At 41.8% G+C, this 24,999-nt stretch overlaps 2 protein-coding genes across 2 annotated transcripts; both read left to right on the top strand.

Annotated features, from left to right (window-relative positions):
• The first annotated feature begins 203 nt into the window (after nucleotides 1-203).
• LOC6569497 lies at nucleotides 204-23,316 on the top strand. Its single transcript, XM_043215973.1, is given in 9 exon segments — nucleotides 204-594; nucleotides 1,010-1,439; nucleotides 15,073-15,362; nucleotides 15,429-15,505; nucleotides 16,760-16,989; nucleotides 17,621-20,473; nucleotides 20,504-21,313; nucleotides 21,431-22,831; nucleotides 22,923-23,316. Coding segments are annotated over 7 exon segments (5,886 nt in total). The 5' UTR covers nucleotides 204-594; nucleotides 1,010-1,439; nucleotides 15,073-15,177; the 3' UTR covers nucleotides 23,253-23,316.
• LOC6569378 (6-phosphofructo-2-kinase/fructose-2,6-bisphosphatase 1) lies at nucleotides 3,673-14,260 on the top strand. Its single transcript, XM_032741356.1, has 2 exons — nucleotides 3,673-4,093; nucleotides 10,585-14,260. Exons 1-2 carry the CDS (start codon nucleotides 4,003-4,005, stop codon nucleotides 12,951-12,953), a joined length of 2,460 nt encoding a protein of 819 aa, XP_032597247.1. The 5' UTR covers nucleotides 3,673-4,002; the 3' UTR covers nucleotides 12,954-14,260.
• Nucleotides 23,317-24,999: the final 1,683 nt, after the last annotated feature.

Below are 24,999 nucleotides of genomic sequence, written 5' to 3'. Positions count from 1 at the left end.
TCGTCATTATGAAAAAAAAAGATGAGAAATATCGCATGGTATGTTTCATATTAAATGTAGCTCATTCCCATGAACAAGTTAGCATTTTATAGCTAACCCGTGGGTCGCTGTCACTGTCGCATTGTTGCTGCTGACAGCGACGTCGCTGATGGCGTTTTGTCGCTCGCTGTTTTTTGGTTTTGCTCATTCGTATTTTGACAAGCGACGTGTGTGGAACGCAATGCGCGGCTTTTGTCTGATCAAATTTCGTTTACCTTTTGTGTGTACGCGGCGAGTCCAATCAGACTGAATCACACACACACGAACAAGTACCGTTGCCTACAAATGTGTGGCGTATGTCCGTTTATTTTTTTCTTTTTGTGTGTGTAAAATAAATTTTTGTATTGAGTTGCTTGCAAATTAATAACGACTGAAAAAAGGAACTCGGAAGCAGCAGCATTAAAGGTCAAAACCACCTCTGCCGCGGCAATCGCGTGCTGCATTCTCTGTCAACAGCAGCAGATGTGGCTCAGTGCTGTGATACAACAACAAAAATGTCCTCGTGTTTTGGCAACACTGCCAGGCAAGCAGCGATGCCGGCTTCCACATTGCTACGTATGTATTATTAAGCACCCTGAACTTAACACACTAAACGCACATCCACACACAGAGACACACACACACAACAACATGAACTTGCACTTGCACTTCAGTATTTTATTGTTGTCAAAAATGATGATGAGAGCAGTAGCATTAGCAGCAGCAGAACATATTCTATTTACGCTCTGCTTCAATTTTGGCAGACATGTGCATGTCGCGATAAGAGAAGCAATACACACATTTTGTCGTAATGGTCACACTTAGGCATGTCCAAGCAATTCAAAAATATATATAAAGGCGCCGCCGGCCCACAAAATGTGCATGTGCATGTTAATTGTCATTGCCACTGGCCCTGTGTACATTGTCTGTTGTTTCTAACGGCACAATGACTGTCATATTTATTAATTTTTTTGGTATTTAAAAAAAAAAGCTGCACAACACTTGGCGGGACTTGCTGTTACTGGTGCTTCTTCTTCTGCTACAGCTGCTTCGTAGTTTTCATCGTCCCAGTCTCTTCATCGTCGTCGTCGTGTTGAGTCGATATCTTGTCAGCAGCAGAGGCACTCATTGAAAAGTGTTGGCCAAGCAACATTAGCAGTAGCAGTGGCAAAGTGGCGTTAAATGCTATTAGTAATATTCAAAGAACAACGAAAGACAAACATATATTTTAAAAGTGTACATCAAAATAAAATTTTGGTATAAAAATAAAAAAACGATAGAAAGGCAAAAAAATTTTTGTCTCCTGCCGCGTGTGTGAGTGACAGAGCGAGAGAGACAGTTTTTGACAGTCGGACAAGAAGAGCAACAGCTTCTCTTAAAACAGCGTTTGGCTGTGCACAAAACGAAATAAAGACAACAAGGTAAGAGTTGCATTTTAAATTCGTTTATTTTACTGTTTTTTATAACAGAAACACACACACACATCATATAAATTTTCCATGCATGTATTTTTTGTGCACTACACACACACACACACACACAATGGGTGCAAAACTCGATTTTTGTCACTCTATTTTGGTTTTTAGTGTTGCTTTTTTAGCATTCATTATCGTTGCTCTGTTGTGCGTTTTTGCTTGGGTATCAGTTGCCTGTTTTGCCTGCCTTCCTCCAGCATTTGCTTTTAGTACGTATATTCGCCTCGGCTCATAAATAACACATATTTCATTATATTTTTATAACATCGTTTTGTTATTTCACTCAAATTTATTTTGCACAAATTTTTTACATTTCCTTTTGTGCTGTCCGCTGTTCCGGCCGTCGTCTTTGTAATCTCTTTCTCTGTCGCTCTCTCATGTCCGTTGGAGTCCACACAGCTGCATAACGTTTACATTAAGAGCTTTTCCAGAGTTGCATTTAACGAGTATACTTTTGCGTTCGGGCGACATGTTAAATTTAACATGGCAGAGAGCTGTTGTATTTTGAAGAGTTTAGCGCGCTGCTTAAACCAGTTCTGTTTATAATTATTTTGTCAACCGCAAATATATGCCAAACGTAATAGAAATTTATAAACCGGTAGCAGGAGGTAATAGCTAGATTCTGGTTTCATTAAAAACGAAAATTTAATTTCACTTGTACTTCACAAAAAAAATTCCCATGCATGCAATGTTATTAATATAAATTTCAGCAAACGATTTCTTGTAACTTTCAAGTAGGTGGAAAATTTTTAGTCAATTCACAACGCCGCTCAAACATACTTTGAACCGCGTCGCACAGCAAATGTATCAAGTTGGATGGAGTCAAATAAAATTGCTAAACTTATTATATTGATCGCAATCAAACAAATTACAAATTCCTTATCAATCCAGCAGCAGCAATTACACATACAACATTTGTAATTCCACACTTACAAATATTTGCTTATCGGTTCTGATTGCTTATTGCCTGCAGTGACGTCAAATGCATTATTTGAACGAGAAATCAGATGAACAAACAAGTCAACTGCTGCGCAGCAGCAATCATGTATTGAAGATTAACATTTACATTAACATTAACCATACCATTAACATACATTTTTGGGCTCCATATTTTTTGACATATTGTGATTTGAAATTTGAGCGAAAAATGCGAAGCGTGCTGCAGCAATTTTTCATTCCAGCTGCACAATTTTCAAGGCCAACGTAGGAATATTTCCGAAGAGGTCATGTGGGTTGGGTTGCTGGTAGGAGAACATAAATGCCAGGTTTACCTATTGTATTTATTTATTTATTTTTTGGCTATTGCGCACAATTTAATTTGTATATATTTGTTCTTTAATAAGTTTTCATTATCGATTTGCGTAATTATGGCAAACAAATAAACCCAATCATTGAATAATATGTTGCACAGTGGGTCAATAACTGCAAAAATGTCTTCAATTTCATTTCATTTCACAATTGCATTCAACAGTTCGCTCTCTCTCACTCTCTCGCCAACAAATACATACTGTACTCTACTGCAAGTAAAGTATATACGTACATAAATATATACATACACACTACGTGAGCGAGAAATTGCTGTTGTAATTGGCGCGCTGTCTTGAAATTTGCAAATTAAATTAAGAAATACAAATATTTAATTTTTTAGTATCTATATATATATTTGTAAATTGCACTTGCAATTTTGGTTATTGTTTTTTGTCATGGGACCACGTTGTGAAAATTGTTATCGCTCTCTTATAACGGTAACGAGGCAGCGCTGCTATTACTGTTCATAATCCACGCATTAACGATGCTTTAACATCGCAGTCAGCGACTCAGTGCTGCCTCGACAACCCTTTCTTCCGCCAAATCTAGCTTGAATTTTTCTTTCAGTTAGCTAGATTTTGTTGATATATTAAAAACAGTGGTCGTTATTGGAAATGCATTAATTCACTATAATATAAAAAAAGAAAAGAATTTGCTTAAGACTCTCGTCATTATGAAGGAAAAAAAGATGAGAAATATCGCATTGTTATGTTTCATATTAAATGTAGCTCATTCCCATGAACATTTTAGCATTTTATAGCTAACCCGTGGGTCGCTGTCACTGTCGCATTGTTGCTGCTGACAGCGACGTCGCTGATGGCGTTTCGTCGCTCGCGTGCCGTTTTCGCTGTTTTTTGCTTTTGCTCATTCTTATTTTGACAAGCGGCGTGTGTGGAACGCAATGCGCACTGCTTTCGTCTGCTTTCAAATTTCGTTATTAATTTCGTTTACCTTTTGTGCGTACGCGACGAGTCCAATCAGACTGAATCACACACACACAAACAACTACCGTTGCCTACAAATGTGTGGCGTATGCCTGTCTATTTTTTTTTAAATCTTTGTGTGCGAGTGTGTTGAGCTGTTGAGTTGCTTGCAAAATAATAACGACTGAAAAAAGGAACTCGGAAGCAGCAGCATTAAAGGTCAAAACCACCTCTGCCGCGGCAATTGCGTGCTGCATTCTCTGTCAACAGCAGCAGATATGGCTCAGTGCTGTGATACAACAACAAAAATGTCCTCGTGTTTTGGCAACACTGCCAGGCAAGCAGCGATGCCGGCGTCCACATTGCTACGTATGTATTATTAAGCACCCTGAACTTAACACACTAAACGCACATCCACTCACAGAGACACACACACACATCAACATGAACTTGCACTTGCACTTCAGTATTTTATTGTTGTCAAAAATGATGATGAGAGCAGTAGCATCAGCAGCAGAACATATTCCATTTACGTTCTTCTTAAATTCTGGCAGAAATCTGCATGTCGCGATAAGAAAAGAATGACATGTCTTAATCGCGTGTTTTTCTTACTTTCGTTAAGTTGTAGAACATTAATTTGATATTTATTTTTAAACACAATTAATTTGTCTGTTGCTTATTGATTTACACGCAACAAACTTTTCCTTTACACACTGCAAAAATGAGTGTGTGTGTGTGTGTGTCAGTGTATGTGTTTTTCAAGATGGTATTGGTCACACTGACGCTGGCTACTGTAGTCGCTGCGCTCTCTTTTCTTATTTTATGCAGTGATTGTGTTGTTCTTGTTACAGTTACGCCTCTAACGCGATTTGTTTACGCTTCGTCATAAGCATTTGCAGCAGCATCATCATGAACGAACATTATTATTGTCGTCATTCGTAATTTTTAATCATCAAAACAAAAACATATAGGGACAGCTTTTTTGTTCTTGTTGAATATATTAGAATATTTTTGCTTGCCTCTTCTACTGAATTTCCGCATTCAGAGATGCTTTTGTTTTTTTTTTTTGCGTTGTTTTTGTTAGTTTTTAACAATTTGATGAGATTTTTGACGAGAAACGTTCTACAATATACATGTATGTATGCATTATATACTTTCTATAATTTGTTGAGTGTGAAATTCTATCTGAACAAACACTGATAAAAATAACACTCGAATATTTTTGGCCTTGAGGCTTTCATTCATTTTATTTTTGTTGGCTTGTATTTCTTTCTTGTTTTTTTTTATTAAATTATGTATATTAGTGTATTTGTTTTAAGTTTAGTTGCATTTGGCAACATTTTGAACAATGAGCAATACATTTCAATGGAATACCTTTTACAGTTTCAACAAGTAGCTGTATTTTTTCGCCTCTGTTTTGTGTGTGAATCATTTCTATGAAATTACTGCCGATGAACGGCAATAACCGACAACTGAGAAACACTCACAAAAGGTCTTTCTCAGTTGTCGGTTATTGCCTCGTCTTCGTCTTGCGCCAATTTTTGGGTGAAAGCTTAACCGTAAAGTACCTATTCTCCCCCTACTCTCCTTGTACAGTTTTGCAGAGTGAAAAAGAAAGAGACAGAGAAAGAGAGCCAATACAGTAATAATGGCTCCCAGGGGGACTTGCGCGGTTACTGCTCGATTACATATCGGGAGGCTGAGGATAATTCCTATTCTAAGTAAAATGCGCTTGGCAACACTTATTATTATTGTGCTTATTTACAGCAGTTTTTGGTTGGTGCTTTGTTTTCACTGTTGAAATTCAGGTTGAAGAATGTTGCCAGACTCTCTCCCTGTCTGACGAATCAGCGACATTGTTTATTGGTTACAAAATACTTGGCACGTTTTGCTTAAAAGCCCTTACAACAGGTACATCATCATCATGTGCAATGAAACTGAAAGTGAAGCAAAGCTATGCCATTATACATTTGTGTGTATGTACCTGTGCATGAGCTTACTTTTAGGTATATGTGTTAGCATAAGTGGATACATGGAAACAATGTCAATGTAAAGGTGCTTTTACGAGGTATATACTAAGTCAAGATCAACATCATAATCATCATGAATTTGTTTTGCTAAAATAACTAAATACAGTGAGCGCTCCCTTTAGCGTTCCGCAGGCGTTGCTAATTTCTCTTTCGCGTATAAACCAAAAATAAAAAATAAAAGTAAAACCATATATAAATTAAATAGTTATAATATGCGAGGGCTCACTGTATCATCCTCATTTTTCATCTCGGGAATTCTCATTTAGCTTATTTAAATCGTTATTAATAATTTGATAATATTAGATTACATGTTGCAAATATTCCACACATGCAAACTAGTCAGATGTGGTATAATATTAATATTATACCTGTCCCAAGTTTCTTTTCACGTGGAGATACAGCATTAAAAAGCAAAAAAACTATTGCATAAATGAATATATCAAAGTTTTCCACATGAGAAATGAGCTCATTATTATTCTAGATGGAATATTTATGGACAAGAAACCAAACTGTTCTGACTAATAAGTTGTTATTACAATGTTTGACAGAGATAACGGAATTGTCAGCATTATAGACGGGCAGAAGCACCTGTTCAAATTGGTAAATATTTTATTAACTATGTTGGTAGCAGCAATGGCAATAACACCAATGCGATTAGACAGCACTATTAGTGGTAATAGGGGGGAAACTCTATAAATATTCATTGATTGCATTGTTATATACAGTTTATTCGGGCTGAATTTTGATTGCGCATAAATTTTTATTTTTTTTGTGTATTATGCGATTCATTAGTGTGTCTTATCAGTAATTTCTTTTTGCGTTCTTGTTGGCTAACTGGCTTGGCCCTCCTCTTTTGTGTTTTTTGTTTGATAAGTCAGAACAGTGTGATTATCACTGGAAATTGTGTCAGATAGTGACCGCGCGTGCCACGCCAAATAGATTGGCCTGGCCTGGTCGTGTTTAATTATGGCCTGAAGACGACAGCAGCAGCTGTGATGAGAAAGGGTTAATGAGCCCGCCCATCACACTGCGGCGTGCTGTTTGAATCAAACAAATACAACATACACTGCTCCAAAAAAGGAAACAACAAAAAGAAATACTTATCAGATAGCGTCAAAATTTAATCGCATTAACATTTTGTTTTTATGAACGAGTGTCGATAAATGCGCGTTAACAAAGACAACATAATGTGGTCACACTGGCCACGCGCTTGGCGAGTGCATGCCACATTGATAACACAACGCCGCTGGCGTGTGAGAGCGAGCGAGAGAGGGGCGAAAAATGAAAAGCAGCTGTTTTGCTACGATTGCTGCTTAAATAAAAGCTGCTGTTGCCAAAATGACTTTAAAGATGTTTCGTATGCTTTTCTTCCTTATTCTTCACACACACACACAGCTTATTTCACAAGTACAGTTGTAGACGAGAAGAGGAAGCTTTTGAACTATGCTTGCTGCTGGTGCTGATATTGCTGATAGCATCCACCTTTCTTTTCTTTTTTTTTTCTTTTTCGCTTTTCGTCGTCTATCACCATGGGTCAAGATCGTTTCTGTGACGCATTTCCGTAATCTACATATATATATATGTCTATATACTTGTATTATATTCATACAGCAAAATTTGCAGTTTTTTTCATATTTGTTTTTCTGTCATTTGTTCAATTGCACTTGGAATCAGTTAAGCGAGTTGTGCTCCTCTCACTCGCTATACATCTATCCACCCAACCCCATCCCACTTTGCATTCAGACAATTGTGAATTTGTCTACATATATATATATATATATATATAATGTATGTAAATATAAAGTGCTGCTGCTGCAAAAGCTCGGTCGACGCTGTCGCCTCAGCCAGCTGCAGTTGCCAATCAAACTCGCTGCAAAAATCGCGCCATTCGATTTTAGCGATGTTTTCAAAACACTATGTATACCCTATGGTAAACGAGGGTATTACAATTTTGTCGTGGCATGTGTGTAACGTATTGATGGATGTATATATATATACTTGATCAGCATCACTAGCCGAGTCGATATAGCCATCGCGGTTTATCCGTTCTTTGTGTCCACTGCTTTTATTTTTGTTTTTAATAAATAGAGCTTTCTCAGTCTTCGATATTTTCCTTTTTGTCAGAGTCTGTCGAGCGGATCGAACTACTGTATTATATAGCTGCCAGAGGAACAATATAACTGCACAAGTGTGAATATTCAGTTAACAACCAGCTGTGAAACAGAAGAATATAAAATTTGCTCAAACTCCTCCGGTCTTCAAGAGTATTCCATCTTCGGTGTGGCTTAGTTAGGTGTTCGTGTTTAATTTATTTTTTTTTAAATTACCTATTTAGTTTGTTTTGTGATTCTGCTTTTTTTTTTATTGTTTTTGTTTTTTGTGACCTCTGCTTGCCGGCAAGTTGACAGTTATAACTGCGCTGTCGCGGTTGCATTCTAGCGTCGCAGCGTCAATTTGCTTCGATCGGTTTATTATTGTTTTTTGCATTTAGTGCACAATTTTTAGTGTCGGCGCATCGATCGTCGTTGTGACAGTTTCACATTATTATTTGTTATATTTTTGGTTTGCTTTTCTTTTCTTTGTTCGCATCTTTCTGTCTGTTGCATATATTGTGAGTATTATTTCTGGAACGCTGTTTTACAACTCTAAACTCGGCCCAGGTAATTGCAACTGCACGCACACACATGCATAAATCTGACATCTGATTAGCCCTTCAGGGCAGTCTGATAAGTGGCTGTCTTCAATTGTTATTTTTTATTACAAAACTCACCTATTGTTGTGTGTTGCTAATGCGCATTTATATTGTTGCACGAATCAATGTGGTTATTATTGGAATGCATAATAACTAGTTTAATTCCAGTTGGATTAATCAGCAAGAACAATTATAAAACACCACACGTTGAACACTTGAGCCATGTTGGTTGTTGTTGTACAGTGATCGCCAATTGGAACAGACAGTGGTGATTCTAATAAGCAAACTAAAACCCATTTCAACAGGTGTTGCCTGAAGAAAAATGAATCAATATCAGCAAATCAATTGAATATGTTATGAGCCTAAAACTGAGACCAATTCAATACTCAAATCGTTTCTAAACGGAGTAATAATAATAAATCACATCGAATTACAAAGCGCATTACTAATTGTAAAGTATTTTGAATGCCAATTAATTTGCTGCTTGAAATACAAAAATATGATCAATTAAAAAAAATCGTGCACAATTTGCGGTTATTTTCCGCCAAACACAGCTGATGTTCTCGATGTGAGTGTGTGTGAGTAGGTGCGTTAGATTAGTGTCTGCTGTATGTTGATGTCTGGCCTCCATGGCCTGTCTGGCAGCACTGACCTTGACAGAGATCGATTGTTGTTGTTGTCTGCCATTTTGAGTTCCGCAAGTGTTGAGTTCAATTGATAAAGACGGAACGTCGTCGTCATTTACTGCTTGAGTATAAATATGTCATTTGGCTTTATCTCTCTACCCTATGCATATACACACACGCACACACATTTACATTGCTGCATGTGGTGTGGAAAGTTATTCAGCAACGATTACGCATAAGCTGATAATTTGTTGTAATTTACAATTGCCGGCCGCTGACTCAAGCTTAATAAATTTAGCATGTGCGCATCGTCAATTGATTTATCATAATTTCGCTTTGCTTGCTATAGTTATTAATAGTGTTTTTTTTTCATATTGATCTTGCGTAACAGCTAACAACGTCGCTAATCAAACTGAAGATCAATTTAATGCCTTCGCCTTCGCATGCGCAAAATATGTTCTCAAATATTCTTTGGCATATGTGCTCTTATGTGTTTCTTCTTCTGTTCTTATTCTCTCTTGTTTCTTATAGTTATTTGTTCAATTGCAATTTTAGCATTAAAAGAGTAGCCAAAAGACAGACAACGAGATGCCAATCGTGTTAACAGTGTCGTTAACAGCAGTCTAGCAGTCAACCAACCACAGATAGCAACAGCAACAACAATATTTCTGCAGCAGGCAGCATCAGAAAAACAAGTGCTTCACAATTTTCTGTTAATCGATTGCTAATTACAACCAGGGCTGAACTATCGATAACAAAGAACAAAACTTAACATAAATAAAACACATGCACACACACTGACATACACACTCATATATAAGCACGCATCCCTCGTGTTTCGATCAACAGCTGTTTTCCCCATATCTATTACGCACACACACATACACATACATACTCACACACGCGCATACATTTTGTTGCTTTCTATCGCCCACGCTCATAGCACGTTTCTTTTTGCTCTTTTTTTCATCACTTCTCGTTCCGTTCTTCTTTGGCTGTTGGTGTTTTCTTCCATTCTTACGCGTTCGTTCAATCGATCGTCCGCTTCGTTTCTCAAGTGCAAAGAAGTCAAACATTTATCGGCTATTTTAGACACATACATACACGTATATTTATATACACATTTGTGTGTGTGTGCGTGTGCGTGTCTGTCTGTGTGTTGCTATCTAGTTTATTCCTATTTTCATATTTTGTGCTCTTCTCGGGTATTGTTAACTTGTTTTCATTTACACTAATTTTAACTACAAGTTGGTGGTTGGTTCTTTGCTAACGCTTTTGCCTCACAATAAATTTTGCCTAATTCACACACACACATATTTATGAATAATATTGTTGAGGTGCTTCATGTGGAACACGAAACAACAACATCAAATTCACCTTCATCTTCAGCCATCACCAATCCATTCACAACAACAACAACAACACAGACAACTAAAACAAATACTCGCCTAATTTCATGTCTCACACCACTACAACGACAACAACAACAACAACAACTGCTAAATGCAACAGCGCCTGCAACAACAACAACAACAATAGCAACAGCAGTAGCAACAACAACTGCAGCAGCAGCAGCAAACCAGCAGCAGCACAACAACAAGAACAACAACGACCATTCAAAACAATTACTTTACATTACAGCTAGCCAAAGCAACAATAACAACAGCAGCAGCAGCAACAACAACAACAACAATTGCTTGTTGATCAGCAGCAACCAGAAGACAGACCAGGACTTTACTACTGAGGGCAACCTAGACTTATTATCAACAACACCAACAACAACAAATCAGCAGCAGCAGCAGCTATTACTAAACAACAACAACAACGATAAGGACAGTTTTAAACAACAAATTAAGTGTGCATCTTCTAATCAAGCTGAGCAGCAATTAATTGATGAGGACAACCCTGGCTTATTATTACCCGCAACACCAACAACTGACCAATCGTTGCCAACACTTGATAAAGAACTAACAACAACAACAAAAACTAACGCATCATCATCGTCATCAGCAACAAATCCCCCGTCCCAGGATCCCTCCAAACCGTACAGCTCGCTGAATCCAACACAAACCAGCACCTCTAATTTCTCCAATTCCAACTCTACCTCGTCCAATTCCAACTCCACCTCGTCCAATTCCGAGCAAGCGAACACAAGCGAAAAGTTCTGCCGCTGCTGTTGTCAGCAAGAGTTGCAAGTGGAACGCGAACAAAGTGAGCGACACGCCGCAATTGTCGCCGCATCCGCGTTGCTAGCCAAGCAACTGGTTCTAACCAGTATCATGGACATGCCCTATAACACCTCGCCGTCGCTACGCGTGCGCACCACCTCGCTGAATCAGCTGAAGAAGACGGCCGATCTGGCAATTGAGAATGAGCTGCATGTGTGTCCATCTGTGATGTCCGAGGAGTTGCGCAAATTATTGCCACCCACATCGGAGACGGTGATGACGAAACCGTTCCCCATACGGGGCGAACGGACAATCGCTGACTGTACAACGCCTCATGTGATTGCGATGGTCGGTTTGCCGGCGCGTGGCAAGACCTTCATATCGAAGAAGCTGGCACGGTATCTGAATTGGATTGGGATTGCGACACGTGTGTTCAATTTGGGCGAGTATCGGCGGCATGCGACCACCGCGTACAAGTCGCACGAGTTCTTTCGCGCCGACAACGAGGAGGCAATGGCCATACGGAATCGCTGCGCCAATCAGGCACTCCACGATTCCTGCGAATGGCTGCTGAGCGGTTTGGGTAGCATTGCGGTATTCGATGCGACCAACTCGACCCACGATCGTCGCCAGCTAATCTATGATATTGTTGTTAAGAAGCATGGCTTTCGTTTGTTCTTTGTCGAATCGATATGCGATGATCCGCAGATTATCGAGCAGAACATACTCGAGGTGAAGGTCAGCTCACCGGACTACGTTAACATGAATACGGAATTGGTTGTTCGCGACTTTCTGCAACGCATCGAACACTACGAGGAACGTTATCAGCCCATTGATGAGGTCGCCGAATCTCATCTGAGCTTCATGAAGGTCTACAATGCCGGCAAAAAGGTTGTCGTCTACAACAATGAGGGTCACGTGGAGTCGCGCATTGTGTACTACCTGATGAACATACACATTACGCCGCGCACCATCTACTTGACCCGACACGGCGAATCCGAGCACAATTTGAGTGGTCTCATCGGTGGCGATTCGAATTTGAGTGCACGTGGTCATCAATATGCACGCGCCCTGTCCTCCTTTATTGGTCAGCAGCAGATTGGTGGACTACGCGTTTGGACGTCGTGGATGAAGCGGGCTATTCAAACGGTGGCGGATGTTAAGGCGCCTCAGGAGCGCTGGAAGGCACTCAACGAAATCGATGCCGGCCATTGCGAGGAGATGACCTATGAGCAGATCAAGGAACGTTATCCCGAGGAGTTTAAGGCGCGTGATGTGAACAAGTTTGCGTATCGCTATCCGCGAGGCGAAAGCTATGAGGATCTGGTGGCACGGCTCGAGCCAGTCATCATGGAACTGGAACGACAGGGCAATGTGCTTGTTGTCTCCCATCAGGCCGTGTTGCGTTGTCTGTTTGCCTACTTTCTCGACAAATCCGCCGATGAGCTGCCCTATTTGTATGTTCCACTGCATACGGTGATCAAGCTGACACCGGTCGCCTACGGTTGCAAGGTGGAGCACATTAAGCTACCCATCGATGCGGTCGATACGCATCGTCCCAAGCCAAAAATACCCGGCGATGTTAGCGAGCCAGGATTGGATGGCCTCAGCGGTGAGCTGGTGGCGCCCGATGGCGTCGGCAAGGTGCTAATTGTGGGTGACGATTTTGCAACGGCAACCAATGGCAACGGCGGTCGTGTCGACACCCAATGACGATATCGTCCCCTACCCAAAACAGCATCCAAATCGAAGACATTATAAAAGGCAATACTCCCCAATCCCCCCCGCCCTATCGTCAGCCAGTCAGCCACCTGCATTGCATGGCAATAGAACAACAATAAACATAATAATAACAATAATAATAATATATACAGACACTCACAGCGCAGGCGTTGTCGAAATCGAAACAATTACTGTTGACGGACAGAATGAAATGAAAAGTGACTGCAAAAAGTAAACGGTAAACGAACGCAGCTGTTGCTGTTAATTTGGCAACAGCAGCTGTACTAGGAATTAGAGTTAAAATTTACAGCGAAAATGATGAAACTGTTACTGTTAACAGTTGGCGTCAATTGGAACTGTAGCATTACCCTAATATGGAATATAACGCGAAATCAAGTGCAATGCCAACACATCATTTAACTTGATTATGAGGAATATATATACACAATACGCTCACCCGGCAAAACAGTTATTTTGCTGATACACATTGATTGTAACATTGTTACAGCAGACATTGTACTCTGTAATGCTAATACACACATACAATTTAACATTTGGCTGTTAACAGCGTTAACAGTCGCAGTGCGCCTTTTGGCCTATGTTTTACAGATGTGAAATGTTTATTTTTAGTTAATTTGTACTTAGTTTTTGTCTATGTTCTTGCTTTTTTGTGAATTTCTCTGTCTTTGAAAATTGTGCTAAATTGTGATTGGATAATACTATATGGAATGACGCTGTTGTTATATCAATGTACTTTTTACTTACAAACATTTAAAAACAAAAAACAAAAAAATACAATTAAAGAAACGATGAACTTAAAACAAGAACTTCAAATAAAACGTAGCGTAAAGTAAGACGAACAATTTTACATGACTACTACTATGTGTAAGTTTTATTAACATTTATTCAGAGATAAATGTACGTAAGCGTTTTTTTTTTTTTACAATCATTGATGTTTTTTCGATAAATATTTGTATGAAATTGCAGCAATTAAAGCTGTGAATTAGATTCTTTGTCTTATATTTAAACTTAAGTACAATTATATACCCAGATTATATACTTGGAAGCCATCACGATAAATGATGAATGATATGCGAGGAACGATAGCTAACTAACTATATAAAGATATATGTATATTTTTTCGAGTGTGTTTTTGTCCTTTCATTTGTCGTCTTTTCGATGTTGTCGTTTATACAAGCTTTAGCCCCACTTCCCCATATTGAACTAATTGAATTTGATGCGCTTACAAAATCGAAAAATCTATCTTTCTATATACACCACTATACAAACATATACAATATATATATATATATATATATATATTGATATACTGAATTATTGTAATTACTCAAATATATAATACATTAATAAATACAAATAAATTACAGCGAGAACAAAGCAAAAAAGTAAACGGAAATTGTGTTTTTTAAAGAAATGTTTGGGATATGGACTATTTATAAATAAAGTTAACATTAAATATTAACTCTAATATACAATAGATTGAGTTTGAAAACGAAATAAATGCACAAATGTATCAATGTCTGTCCGTTGTCTGTTTCTCTAATCCGATTGGGAAAGAGGCCAAATAACAGGCTAAAAGAAGCACAAAGTATATATTTGATGAGCATCAAAAGTCGGGTCATAGAAACTGCAAGAGTTGGAAACTTTAAATATGTTATATAAGCTACCGTAGATTAAGCTTATTGAATTTGATCGATAAATGGCGCAGTAATCGATACAAATCGATTTCCGATTAAACACAATTTATATATAACATAAACCAGGAGTGCTATTTAAGTCAACAGCAGCCAAATAGGCTTCTGATAGGCTTCTTGGCTTGTTGTCATCGAATACTTTTGGAACTCGGATCACGCATATCTATGGACAACAGCAGCGGTATTTGTGTAAATTTAGGGTTGCCATTCGATCTAATTATAAGTGCACAATATTTCCGGCGGGCTACCCAACTGAACTATATGCATAAGTGTTATAAGAGCTTAGACATATTGTACAATTTAGTATAGCTTTAAGTCGTTTAATTCTTTTACAGCTAGTTAACATTTGATCAGCTCTCGCCAATGTTTAAAATATTTCTTGATAATGCTTACAGCCGCCTCTGCGTGCACAACGGGAGGAGGAGGAGGAGGGAAAGGAGGAGGTCAACAACCATCAGCAACTGAGGGCAGCGAGGCAGCTGCTCCCATAGGATCTCAAAATGCGACGCATACGCAACGATGAGGTGATACCGACCCGTTATCGGGGTGGCGATGTTGTATGGGTCAAATTAAATGCATTGGAGCTTTGGTGGCCGGGCAGGGTTGCCACCGCCGAGGATAATTGCTATATTACCACGAAAAGCACACCGTTTGCCGTCGTCGTCTTTTTCAGTGAGGAAACCTTGTAAGTGGCATACTTCTGTGCGTCGTCCCACATTGCTTGTTTAACCTATAACCTTTTTTTATGCAGTGAATTTGTGAGTTCAGCAAAGATGATTTATCCCTTTCACTGTCCTCGCAAATTGGATTTCATCGAGTTGGCCAAAAGTGAGTATTATTATTATTTTTTTTAATTTCCTAGCTTATTCAAAATACGAAAAGGCCTTTTCCCATTCAAATATATTTTCATAATCACATCGTCCGCATTTAGACAAATTCCAACGTAAACCAACCAAACAGAAAATAATTGGAATAACCAACTTTTAGATGCGGCAATAGATGTGGCAATTCTTCTTCCTAGTCCACATTGTCAAAGTCGTTGGACTGCAGCGTATGGTCCCCGTTACTATTATCATTTGCTGCATCGACTGCGGCATCAGCATTGTTTTCTGTATTCTTTCCCGTGTCCAGCTGCTTGAGCTGTGACCAGCCTGGATCACGTTGATTCACGTTGCTGTCGGTGAGCCAGCGATGTCCCAAATAGAGCATTGCACCCGTTGCCAGGCCACCGACGATAATTGTGCCATAGTGGCGATTGATGAGCATCTGCTGCAACGGCTTCACATTCTCCATTAGCGATTGCAGACGCAGCTGCGAGATTGCCCCAGCGGCATTGATCATATTTACAATAAAGCCGGCTTCTCCGGAATCATTCCAGCACAAGGACCGCATGTCCTTACAGAAATCCATTCTTTATTTTCGCTCGTTTTGCTTCTTAATTTTCTTATTTCGCTTTTGGATTAGTACACAAAATAAAGAGTTCACGTAAAAAAATAAGAAGACAAAAAGTGAGAAAAAAGAAATACAATTTTTTTTTTTTTGTTGTTTTGGAGCACGATCTGAACACTACCAGATATAAAATATATATGAGCTCTTGTTGTGTGTTTTTCAAATGTGGCACAACAAAGTCAAATCAAAAATTCGATGCTTACTAGATCTGTGCCGGCTCGAGCGAGATTGGTACTGGTCGCCCAGTAGGCGGAGTAGAGGGATCTAAGCAGCTATGAAATATGAGATCGATGGCAAGATGAGAATTTTGTATGAATATTATTGGGATAACTGCACGGCGACCTACTAGATCTACTATGGCCCCTTGCTGGGCCTCTAGCTCCTCAACCCCATGAATCCTGCACGAATGCGAGAATCTTTGTTGGATTGAGGGCTTCTATGTCTTTGGAGCTCACAACATGCAATTCTAGGATGCTGCTTCTGCTCTGCCAGGATTGAGGATTTTTCTTCGCTTTCGCAAAACCAGTTAGAAATATGTAGGGAATTGTAATCTCAATAACATCATATCTACCAATTTTAATTATTTCTATTTTATCTTATAATTATTGTTATTAATTATTGATTTGATTGCAGAAAAGAAAAACCTGCAAAAACAGAAGCTGGCGCTGTTTTTCGAGGATCTCAAATCGGCCGAAACGCTCAGTGTGAAGATAATGGCATCTGACGAAGCCGCCGCCGCCGCCTCCGAAAGGCCACCTGAAACCTTGATACAGGCCCAACTCTCGAATAGCGTGCACATCAACGATGACAACAACAGCAACAGCGGAGCCAGCAGCGAGAAGAGGACAAATGATAGTGTCAAGGTGACGACTCATTATTGATCATATCTGTCAGTCTATTAATGCACCTGAAAGAAAGAAAATATGTTAGGAATATCACAGATATCCCATCGAAAATGCTGGTGGAAGGAAGCAACTCCGACCACTCAGAATATACTTATGTATATAAAGATGGCTGGCCATGACCGGCTCAGAGAATATATAGAAGTGCCACAGATTTCAGATCCAGTTTAGCTAATTTCGATTTTGCTAACAAATGGAAATTAACACCAACTATTGTCAGTGATGCTTTGATGTATTTAGCAGCTATCTCGACTAGAAGTTCATTCAAATTTGTCTTCTTACGGAATATATACTTAATATTCCAACTATTCGGGTATTCGGGGCGTTGACGACTTCGTCTTGTTGAGGATCTTAACGCTGCAGCGCTTCACGAACTCGACTCTCCTACGACTAATGCTAATGCTGCTGTTAGATCTTTTAATCCCACTATAACTACTCGTTACATATATAAGTATCTAATTTAGGGTATTTAGAGTTGTTCTTTGCAAACCTTTAAAGAGTTCTGATGGCAAACATTTGGAATATTGGGAATTAGACATCTTTGCCTTTCTCAGCTAGCATTATTGAATAATTGTATATATTTAATTGACAGGATTCGCCGATACGCATCATGCCACTCACGCCCACTGTCCCGATTGACGTAAAGGAGCCGCAGCCTCGTGTCGGAGAGATAAAACCGACGACATTTTACTCGTGCCATTCCTGTGAGTTTCGTGCGCTGAGCATTAGTGTGCTGGTACACCATCAGTACACGCATTTCCAGGTGGTTGGCGAGGTGCATCGCAATATGGAGATTAGTGCGTCATATCATGAGCTGCGTCGCGCGTCCCAAGGCAATTTGTCGCGTGCAACCGATGGGAAATCGGCCCGGACATCGGCACGGACATTGACCTCCAAAAGGGACAATAATGAAGCGGTATCTAATGTGTATCGCTCCATTGTGATGGATCCGACGCTGACCGATGAAGCGCATCGCATACTCGATACGGCTGCGAGGAAGTCCTATGTGACCGTTGATCACGCTGTGAATCCCAATAAACCAGAACTTCCGCTGGCCGAAATGGATATGAATGAGACATCCTCGCGTCCCCCCAAAATTCGAAAGCGATGCCATACGACTATACCGGAGCCGCCGGAACTGGATGCTGGAACGCCACTGGCCAAAAGGCCAGTTCTGTCCAAGCGTGGCAATTCTCCATCCAAGGATAAACTGAGAACGATGTCAACGGAAAAAAAGTCGCCGAAACGACCACGTCAAAGAGCAACGCTGCAGACGCTGGAGGCGACGGCGCTGGGACCGCAATTTGAGCTAGAGACAGAGCAGGAATCTGATCTTGAAACAGATGTGGAAACTGGGATGGAGCAGGCGGCAGACAAAGCTGTTCCTGTTGCTGATACTGATACTGATGCTGAAACTGAAACTGGAGCAGCAGGGGCAGTGGCAGTAGCATCTACAGCAGCTGAGTTCTGCAGCTTCAGGCAGAATAGCATGCTGGCCGAGGGGATTGCGGAAGTGCAGGAGGTGCTGGAAAAACAGCGACGTGGCAAGCGCACCGTCAACCGGCAGCTGGAATTTAAGCGTCGCGCCAAAAACGGCAGCTCCTGGCAGGATGGTTGGGCGTCCGATAATACAGTGCCAACGAAGAAGAGCCACCGACGCAGCTTGTTACCTACCATATTAAGCGACAGACGTTGCACCATGTCCAACCTGGTCAGCACACATGAGGCGGCGAACAGCAGAGCTGCTCACGTCCAGTCCAAGCTTGACCATGCCTTAACGCCAAATAAGCCGACGACGCCGAATCAGCTTGGCAGTGGCGCTGCCGCAAAAGAAAAGTCGGCGTTACCCAAATCGGAACTAGAGAGTACAGATGCTTCCCTTACGCTGCAGCAGAGCCTGTTGTCCGAATGGGGTGAGGATGAGCAGGAGGATCAGCTGCTTGTGCACAGCAATGGAGAGCAGCAGCCGCAGCAACAAGTGAAGAAGATTCTGATCGAATCAAAGGCCGACAACAAGAAGCAGCCTGATCAGGAGAAGCAGCTGCAGCAGCAGCAACAGCAAGAGGAGGAGGAGGAGGAGGAGGATGATGGGACTGAGGTTGAGGAGACAGCTAGTGGTGGCAGCTCTGCCGCCATAAGCAGTGATACATCCTCGTCAGCGGCGACGACACTCACAGTTGTCGCATCGACCTCATCCTCAACCTCGTCCTCGATTAAGAAGCGTGTACGCAACATACCAAAGAAGGATCGGCGCGATGTGGTGCTGCAGGAGTTCGTCGATGTGAGCGGCGATGGGAGCGGTGGCGATGCCGCCAGCAATGAACGGAGCGTTGATCTCATTGTCATCGATAGCGATACGAATTCGACGGCAAGTGTTGTCTTTGTCGAAACGGGCGCCGCAATCACAGCAACAGCATCGAATCCAACGCCAGCTGTAACTACTACGACAGACGTTGCCAAGCCAGTGCCAACAGTCGTCTCTGCCACTGCTGGTCGAAATAAGAAGAATTCCTCTTGCTTTGATTTCGCCGAAGAGGAGGAAGAGGAGGTGAAGGCTGCACTACAGCCACCTGCAGTGCCAGCCGATGGACAAAATGGTTGCCCAAGCTACAGGCGGCTACTCAGCAAACCGCCGCAGGCAGCTGTCCCAGCTCACCTCAGCAACGGCACCAACATGGCAAACGAAAGTGAAGGAGAAAGGGAAGGGGGGGAACGTAACCTAATCCCCATTGTGACTGATTTGGGCCTGGATCTAAACGTAAGTCTCGGTGACAGTTTCAAGGTCTTCTGCGAAGAGTTTGTCGCAGAGCTAGAAATGGCAACGACAGCAATTGTGCCGCCAGATGTGACGCCGCCAGATGTGGTCGAGTTGCAAGCGGAACAGAAGAAGCTCAGTTTGCCCATTAAGGAGCGACAGAAGCGCATCTTCAAGTCGCGCAATATATCACAGCAGCAGACGGCCGTCCAGCCTGACGATGTGGTTCAGGAGGCGGAACACCTCGAACCTGAACCTGAACCTGAACCTGAGCCCGAACCTGAACCGGAATCAGAGCCGGAGCCGGAGCATTTGCAGCGAAAGCAGCCGGAGCAGCTAGAAGCAGCAACAGTTGCTGCAATTGCTGTTGCTGCCATAGCAGAAGATGCACCTATGCCAGCCGCAGCAATTCCAACAACAGCAGCAGCCACAAAAGTGCCAGACTCGCCACAGACTCAACTCATGCAGAGGACGACATCCAACAGCAGCAGCAACAACAACAATAACAACAACAACAACAAAAATAAAAATAAGACTGAACGGCGTCGCCGGAATCAACTTAAAATGGAAAATACAAAAACCAAGTCGATAACCAAAATCAAAACTAAGTCAAAAATAAAACCGCTACCGCAACCAATAAGAACATCGTCGTCCTTCTCATCCGATGGCGAGGAGGAGGAGGAGGAGGAGGAGGAGGAGGAGGAGGAGGAGGAGGCGGAGGCGGAGGCGGAGGCAACGGCGACGGCTGTGGAGAAGGAGCTGAAGGTGAATGACACAACGTTGCTGTTGGAGACGGCGAACGATCGCAGCAACATGTCGCCTGCGCTGAGCAGCAACCACAGCAACATTAGCAAGACTTATCGCAGCAACAAGCATAACATTAGCAACAACAATAGCAGCAGCAACAACAACAACAACAATAATAACAACAACAATAACAACAACAACATCAGCAGCATTGCTAACGACAATGAGAACAGCAGCAACAAGAGCAGCAGCTATCGCAGCAACAGCAACTCATTTGTTTCGAATATTGCCGTTGTTGCCGCTGAAGAGGAACGGGAACTGCAGCGATCCGCTCAAGCATTGGCCGACAATTCAAATGCGAGTGGCGTCACCATATTGGAGAACATATTGCTGCCCACACTCTACAAGCCATCGCCTGTGCCAGCCCCATTTAGTTGCAATGAAAATAGCGATAGTTGCGCCTCGACTGCCAGCAATGCAAGTGACAACAGCAACATAAACATCAACAACAACAACAACAACGACGACAACGACAACAGATGTAGTAGTAGTAGTACTACTACTAGTAGTGCTACTACTAGTAGTAGTACGAGTACTAGTAGTAGCAGCAGTGATGGAGTAGGAGAAGGATTAGAAGGAGATGGAGGTAGTGTTAGCAGTGATAATAGCAATAGTCAGTTAGTGTTGCAACAGCCACAAGCTGCTGCTGCTGCGACTACACAGGCAAAGCCAGTGCTGCCACAAGGAGAGGAGAATGAAGAGCAGGAACAAGGGGACGAACTGGTCGAGACGCTGGAGGAGGAGGAAGAGCAGAACAATGACGAGCATGAGGAGGAGGAGGAGGATGATGATAATGATGATGATGATGATGACGATGAGGATGAGTATGACGATGAGGATGACGATGATGAGGAGGAGGAAGAAAAAGCGGACGAGCAAGAGGAGGAGGATGAGGAAGACCAGTTAAATCAGCTGGCCTGTCCAAGCTCCCCCGATAATGAAATGGACAGGGGACAGCAAGAACAGCAGCTAAAAGAAACTAACGAAAATAATTTGATGTCATCGTGTGGCAAGCGCGAGTTGTCACAGCGCAGCTGGACTCGTCCCATCGATCCCTACTCACGCGAGGCAAACCTAACGAAGCATGAACTGGAGGCGTTGCGCAGATACGAAGAGGGTCTCGCTACCGGAAGCAATGCGGAGAAATTGCGGCTGGCACGGGAGCGTTTTACGCGCATATGCAACATGAACCAACCTCCCGCACAGTCGTCGGAGTCGAGGGAGCAAGAGGAGAAGGAAGAGCAGGAGCAGCAGAGGGAGCAGCAGAAGGAACAAGAAATGGAGACCGCTCTGCTCCTCGAAATTCAAATGGAACAGATGCTGGAGCATGAGCGGGAAACGGAACGTGCTGCTAGCGAGCAGCCGTCTAACTTAATGCTGCCAGCTGAGCATCGCGCCAGCAACTCCAACAGATCCTGTGAAGCGTTGACCACGCACCAGCTCTGCTCGCTGGGCAACAATAACAATTTTACACCGATCTACAATGATACACTGTATCTGGATAGCGAGAATCATTTGGTGCCCGTGCCGCTGAGAGCGATGCTATTGCCCGATCAGCAGGAGGAACACGAGCAGGAGGAGGAGCACGAGCACGAGCAGGAGCTCGATCAGGAGATGGAAGCGACTGGGAGCATGCCGCCGTTGAGCCAGCAAGTGACTGATAATGTTATTGTCGGTGATTTCAATGGGAATCTCGATGACATTGACATGGTTGAGGATGGCGTTGTGGTTGCTAGTGACGATGATGATGATGACGATGATGATGATGATGGTGAAGCGGCCGATGGCTTAGCGCCAAACGATATGTATCAGTTGCAGCTGGAAGTGCTGCAGCTGAACGTCAATGGGCAGCAACTGCAGTTGACCACCGATAACCTGATGAACATTATGCAACAGCGGGACGACGTTGTCTTCGAGAACGACGACGGCGGCCGGATAATACTGCAGGCCAGCGATATCATCCAAGCGGCCAAAGTCTATCTACAGGAGCGCGACCTGCAGCTGGTCAATGTGAATGATGCGATGAGCGTCGATTATGTTGCCGATGATGATGATGATGCCGTTGGCGGCGTTGCTGATGATAATGGTGACGTTCCTGGTGATGATGCCGTTGCTGTCGTTGCTGCGCCCGCCAATGATCTCCTGGCTGCTGCTTTGGCCGGCACTGATGTCATCGATGTGCCCCACCATCATCGTCAGCATCATCTGCAGCAGCAGCAGCAGCATCATCATCATCACCACCATCATCACCAGCATCATCTGCAGCAGCAGCAGCATCATCATCATCATCTGCAGCAGCAGCAGCAGCAGCAGCATTCATCATCATCATCATCATCACCACCACCATCATCATCAGCAGCAGCAGCACCAGCAGCTGACATCACCGATGGCAACATGCACAAGCGAAACGAATTCGCAGCTGGATCAGTCGCCCATCATGTCGACGCTGGAGCATCCCACTGGTGGGCTGCACATGTGACGCATCATTGCGCCGCTGCACGATGGCAATCTGGAGCATAGCCTTGCTGTCATTGGTGTCACCAGTGGCAGTGGCAGTCGTGTGCCCACATCCATGGAGCTGCCCATAACAATTACCAATCCGGCTATTGCCTCCCGTCCATCCGTTGTCAATGATGTCATCAAATTTGTACAGTATCAGTAGCTGCTGCGTGAACTGGACCTGGAGGAGGAGGCGGCGGCGTCGTCAGCGTCAGCGGAGGACTTGCAGGACGAGGAGGAGTACTAGCAGCAGTATCAAAAGTCGCAGAAACAAGACTAAAAACAAAAAATACCAAGTTGAATTTTCTTTTTTTTTTTTACATTCTTTTCCATTTGTTATATTATAAAAATATTTTGAATATATAAGGTGTAGAAATATCTGTATCTATCTGTAGTCTGTAGTAAATAAATATGTGATTTTCACGAGCGGGGGCAACCCTGGTTGCCCTCACGCTCTCATCTCACAAAGTATCTCCTGTTTTTTGTAGTTTATAAGAATGTGCGTTATGTGCACCAAATGTTGCAAGTTTCTTTTTTATTTTTTGATTTTTTGTATTTTTATTTTTTATTTTTGTATTGCTTTTTTCTACATTGTACATCTAATAGATATAAGTTTATAATATATAAGTAGACTTAAGGGGGGGACATGCTACGAAAAGCGAATACAAAGAGATGAACAAAGAACATTTTGTAGATTTAAGCGTTAAACTTAGCAAACGGATAAAAACTCGATATTATCGAGAACACACATCTATATATACTATGAAAAATAAGTATGTAAAAACATGTAAATTACACAAATGTATTTATGTGTATGAGAGAGAGAGACGACGACGATTGACAAGCTAACAAAAGAAAAATATTTTTATTTAAATGAAAATGGAAACTAAACACATGTTCTTCAGTATCAAATCAGTTTTGTAAATGTCACCTTAAGTATATATTAAATCTTTTTTTTTAATAAACGTAATGAATAAAATAATCAAAACAAAAAAAATAAATTAATTAGGTTGCCGCATAATAAGCGACATTTTAAACAAAATGAAATCCAAGCAGTGTTTTTCTCTATAGAGTTATTTATGTAGACTACATTTCGCTATTTCTGTCTTTTCAGTTCTCATAGAAAATCGATACCTTGAACAGCTGAAGTAAAAACGTTTTTCTCTAAATAGAAAAGGGCTCACAGCTCGTGCAATATCCTTGAGATTCCCAGCAACTGGCCAAAGTACACTCCAATCGTTCTTGCAGGTTCCGGATAAATACGGATTTTCTAATTGCAGTGAATGACCCCACGATCCATGAATGGAATCATATAGTGTGGTCTCTAGTGATTCGAAAGCATCATGTTATCCACGATTCAAACAATGACACGACTGAGTTCGAGCTGTTTTTAAAAAAGGAATTGGTGGTTGAGAATACTTAAAATAGAAATGTGTTCAACACATCGTTAAAGACCAACATCGTCAGTAAGCAGCAGCAGATCCTTGAGATCGAGGCGATGTTGGATGACGTGAATGAGAAACCTCGAATATACTCCTACTGATTGGTAATGAGTATCGCATCGATAATGCGATGGACAATAAGAACGACCTGCAGTTACCAGTTACACCAATCTCTCGCAGGTCGTGCAGCAGCTGATGATATCTTTAACCGAGGCCACACGCATCTCCCTCACCATTGGCAAAATGGAAGTTATGCTGGATAATCAGGTGCTCCAGTAGCAGTTTGCTGTTCTTCTCTGAGAACAGCTCCAACATTTATACCCAATAGTAGAGATAAAGATATTAGAGTGGAGTGGATCTCAATTGAACTCAGTGATATATATATATATATATAAATAATAAATGTTTCATCAGTTTTCTTATTGAATACTGTGATCAATGCTATTTGCTATTCTCTTTATCCAGCTC

This window comes from Drosophila grimshawi, unplaced genomic scaffold, assembly GCF_018153295.1.
Source record: "Drosophila grimshawi isolate 15287-2541.00 unplaced genomic scaffold, ASM1815329v1 contig_848, whole genome shotgun sequence".
NCBI lineage: Eukaryota > Metazoa > Arthropoda > Insecta > Diptera > Drosophilidae > Drosophila > Drosophila grimshawi.
Note: the sequence above shows the minus strand (reverse complement) of the source record. Positions and strands in the feature narration are given on the sequence as shown.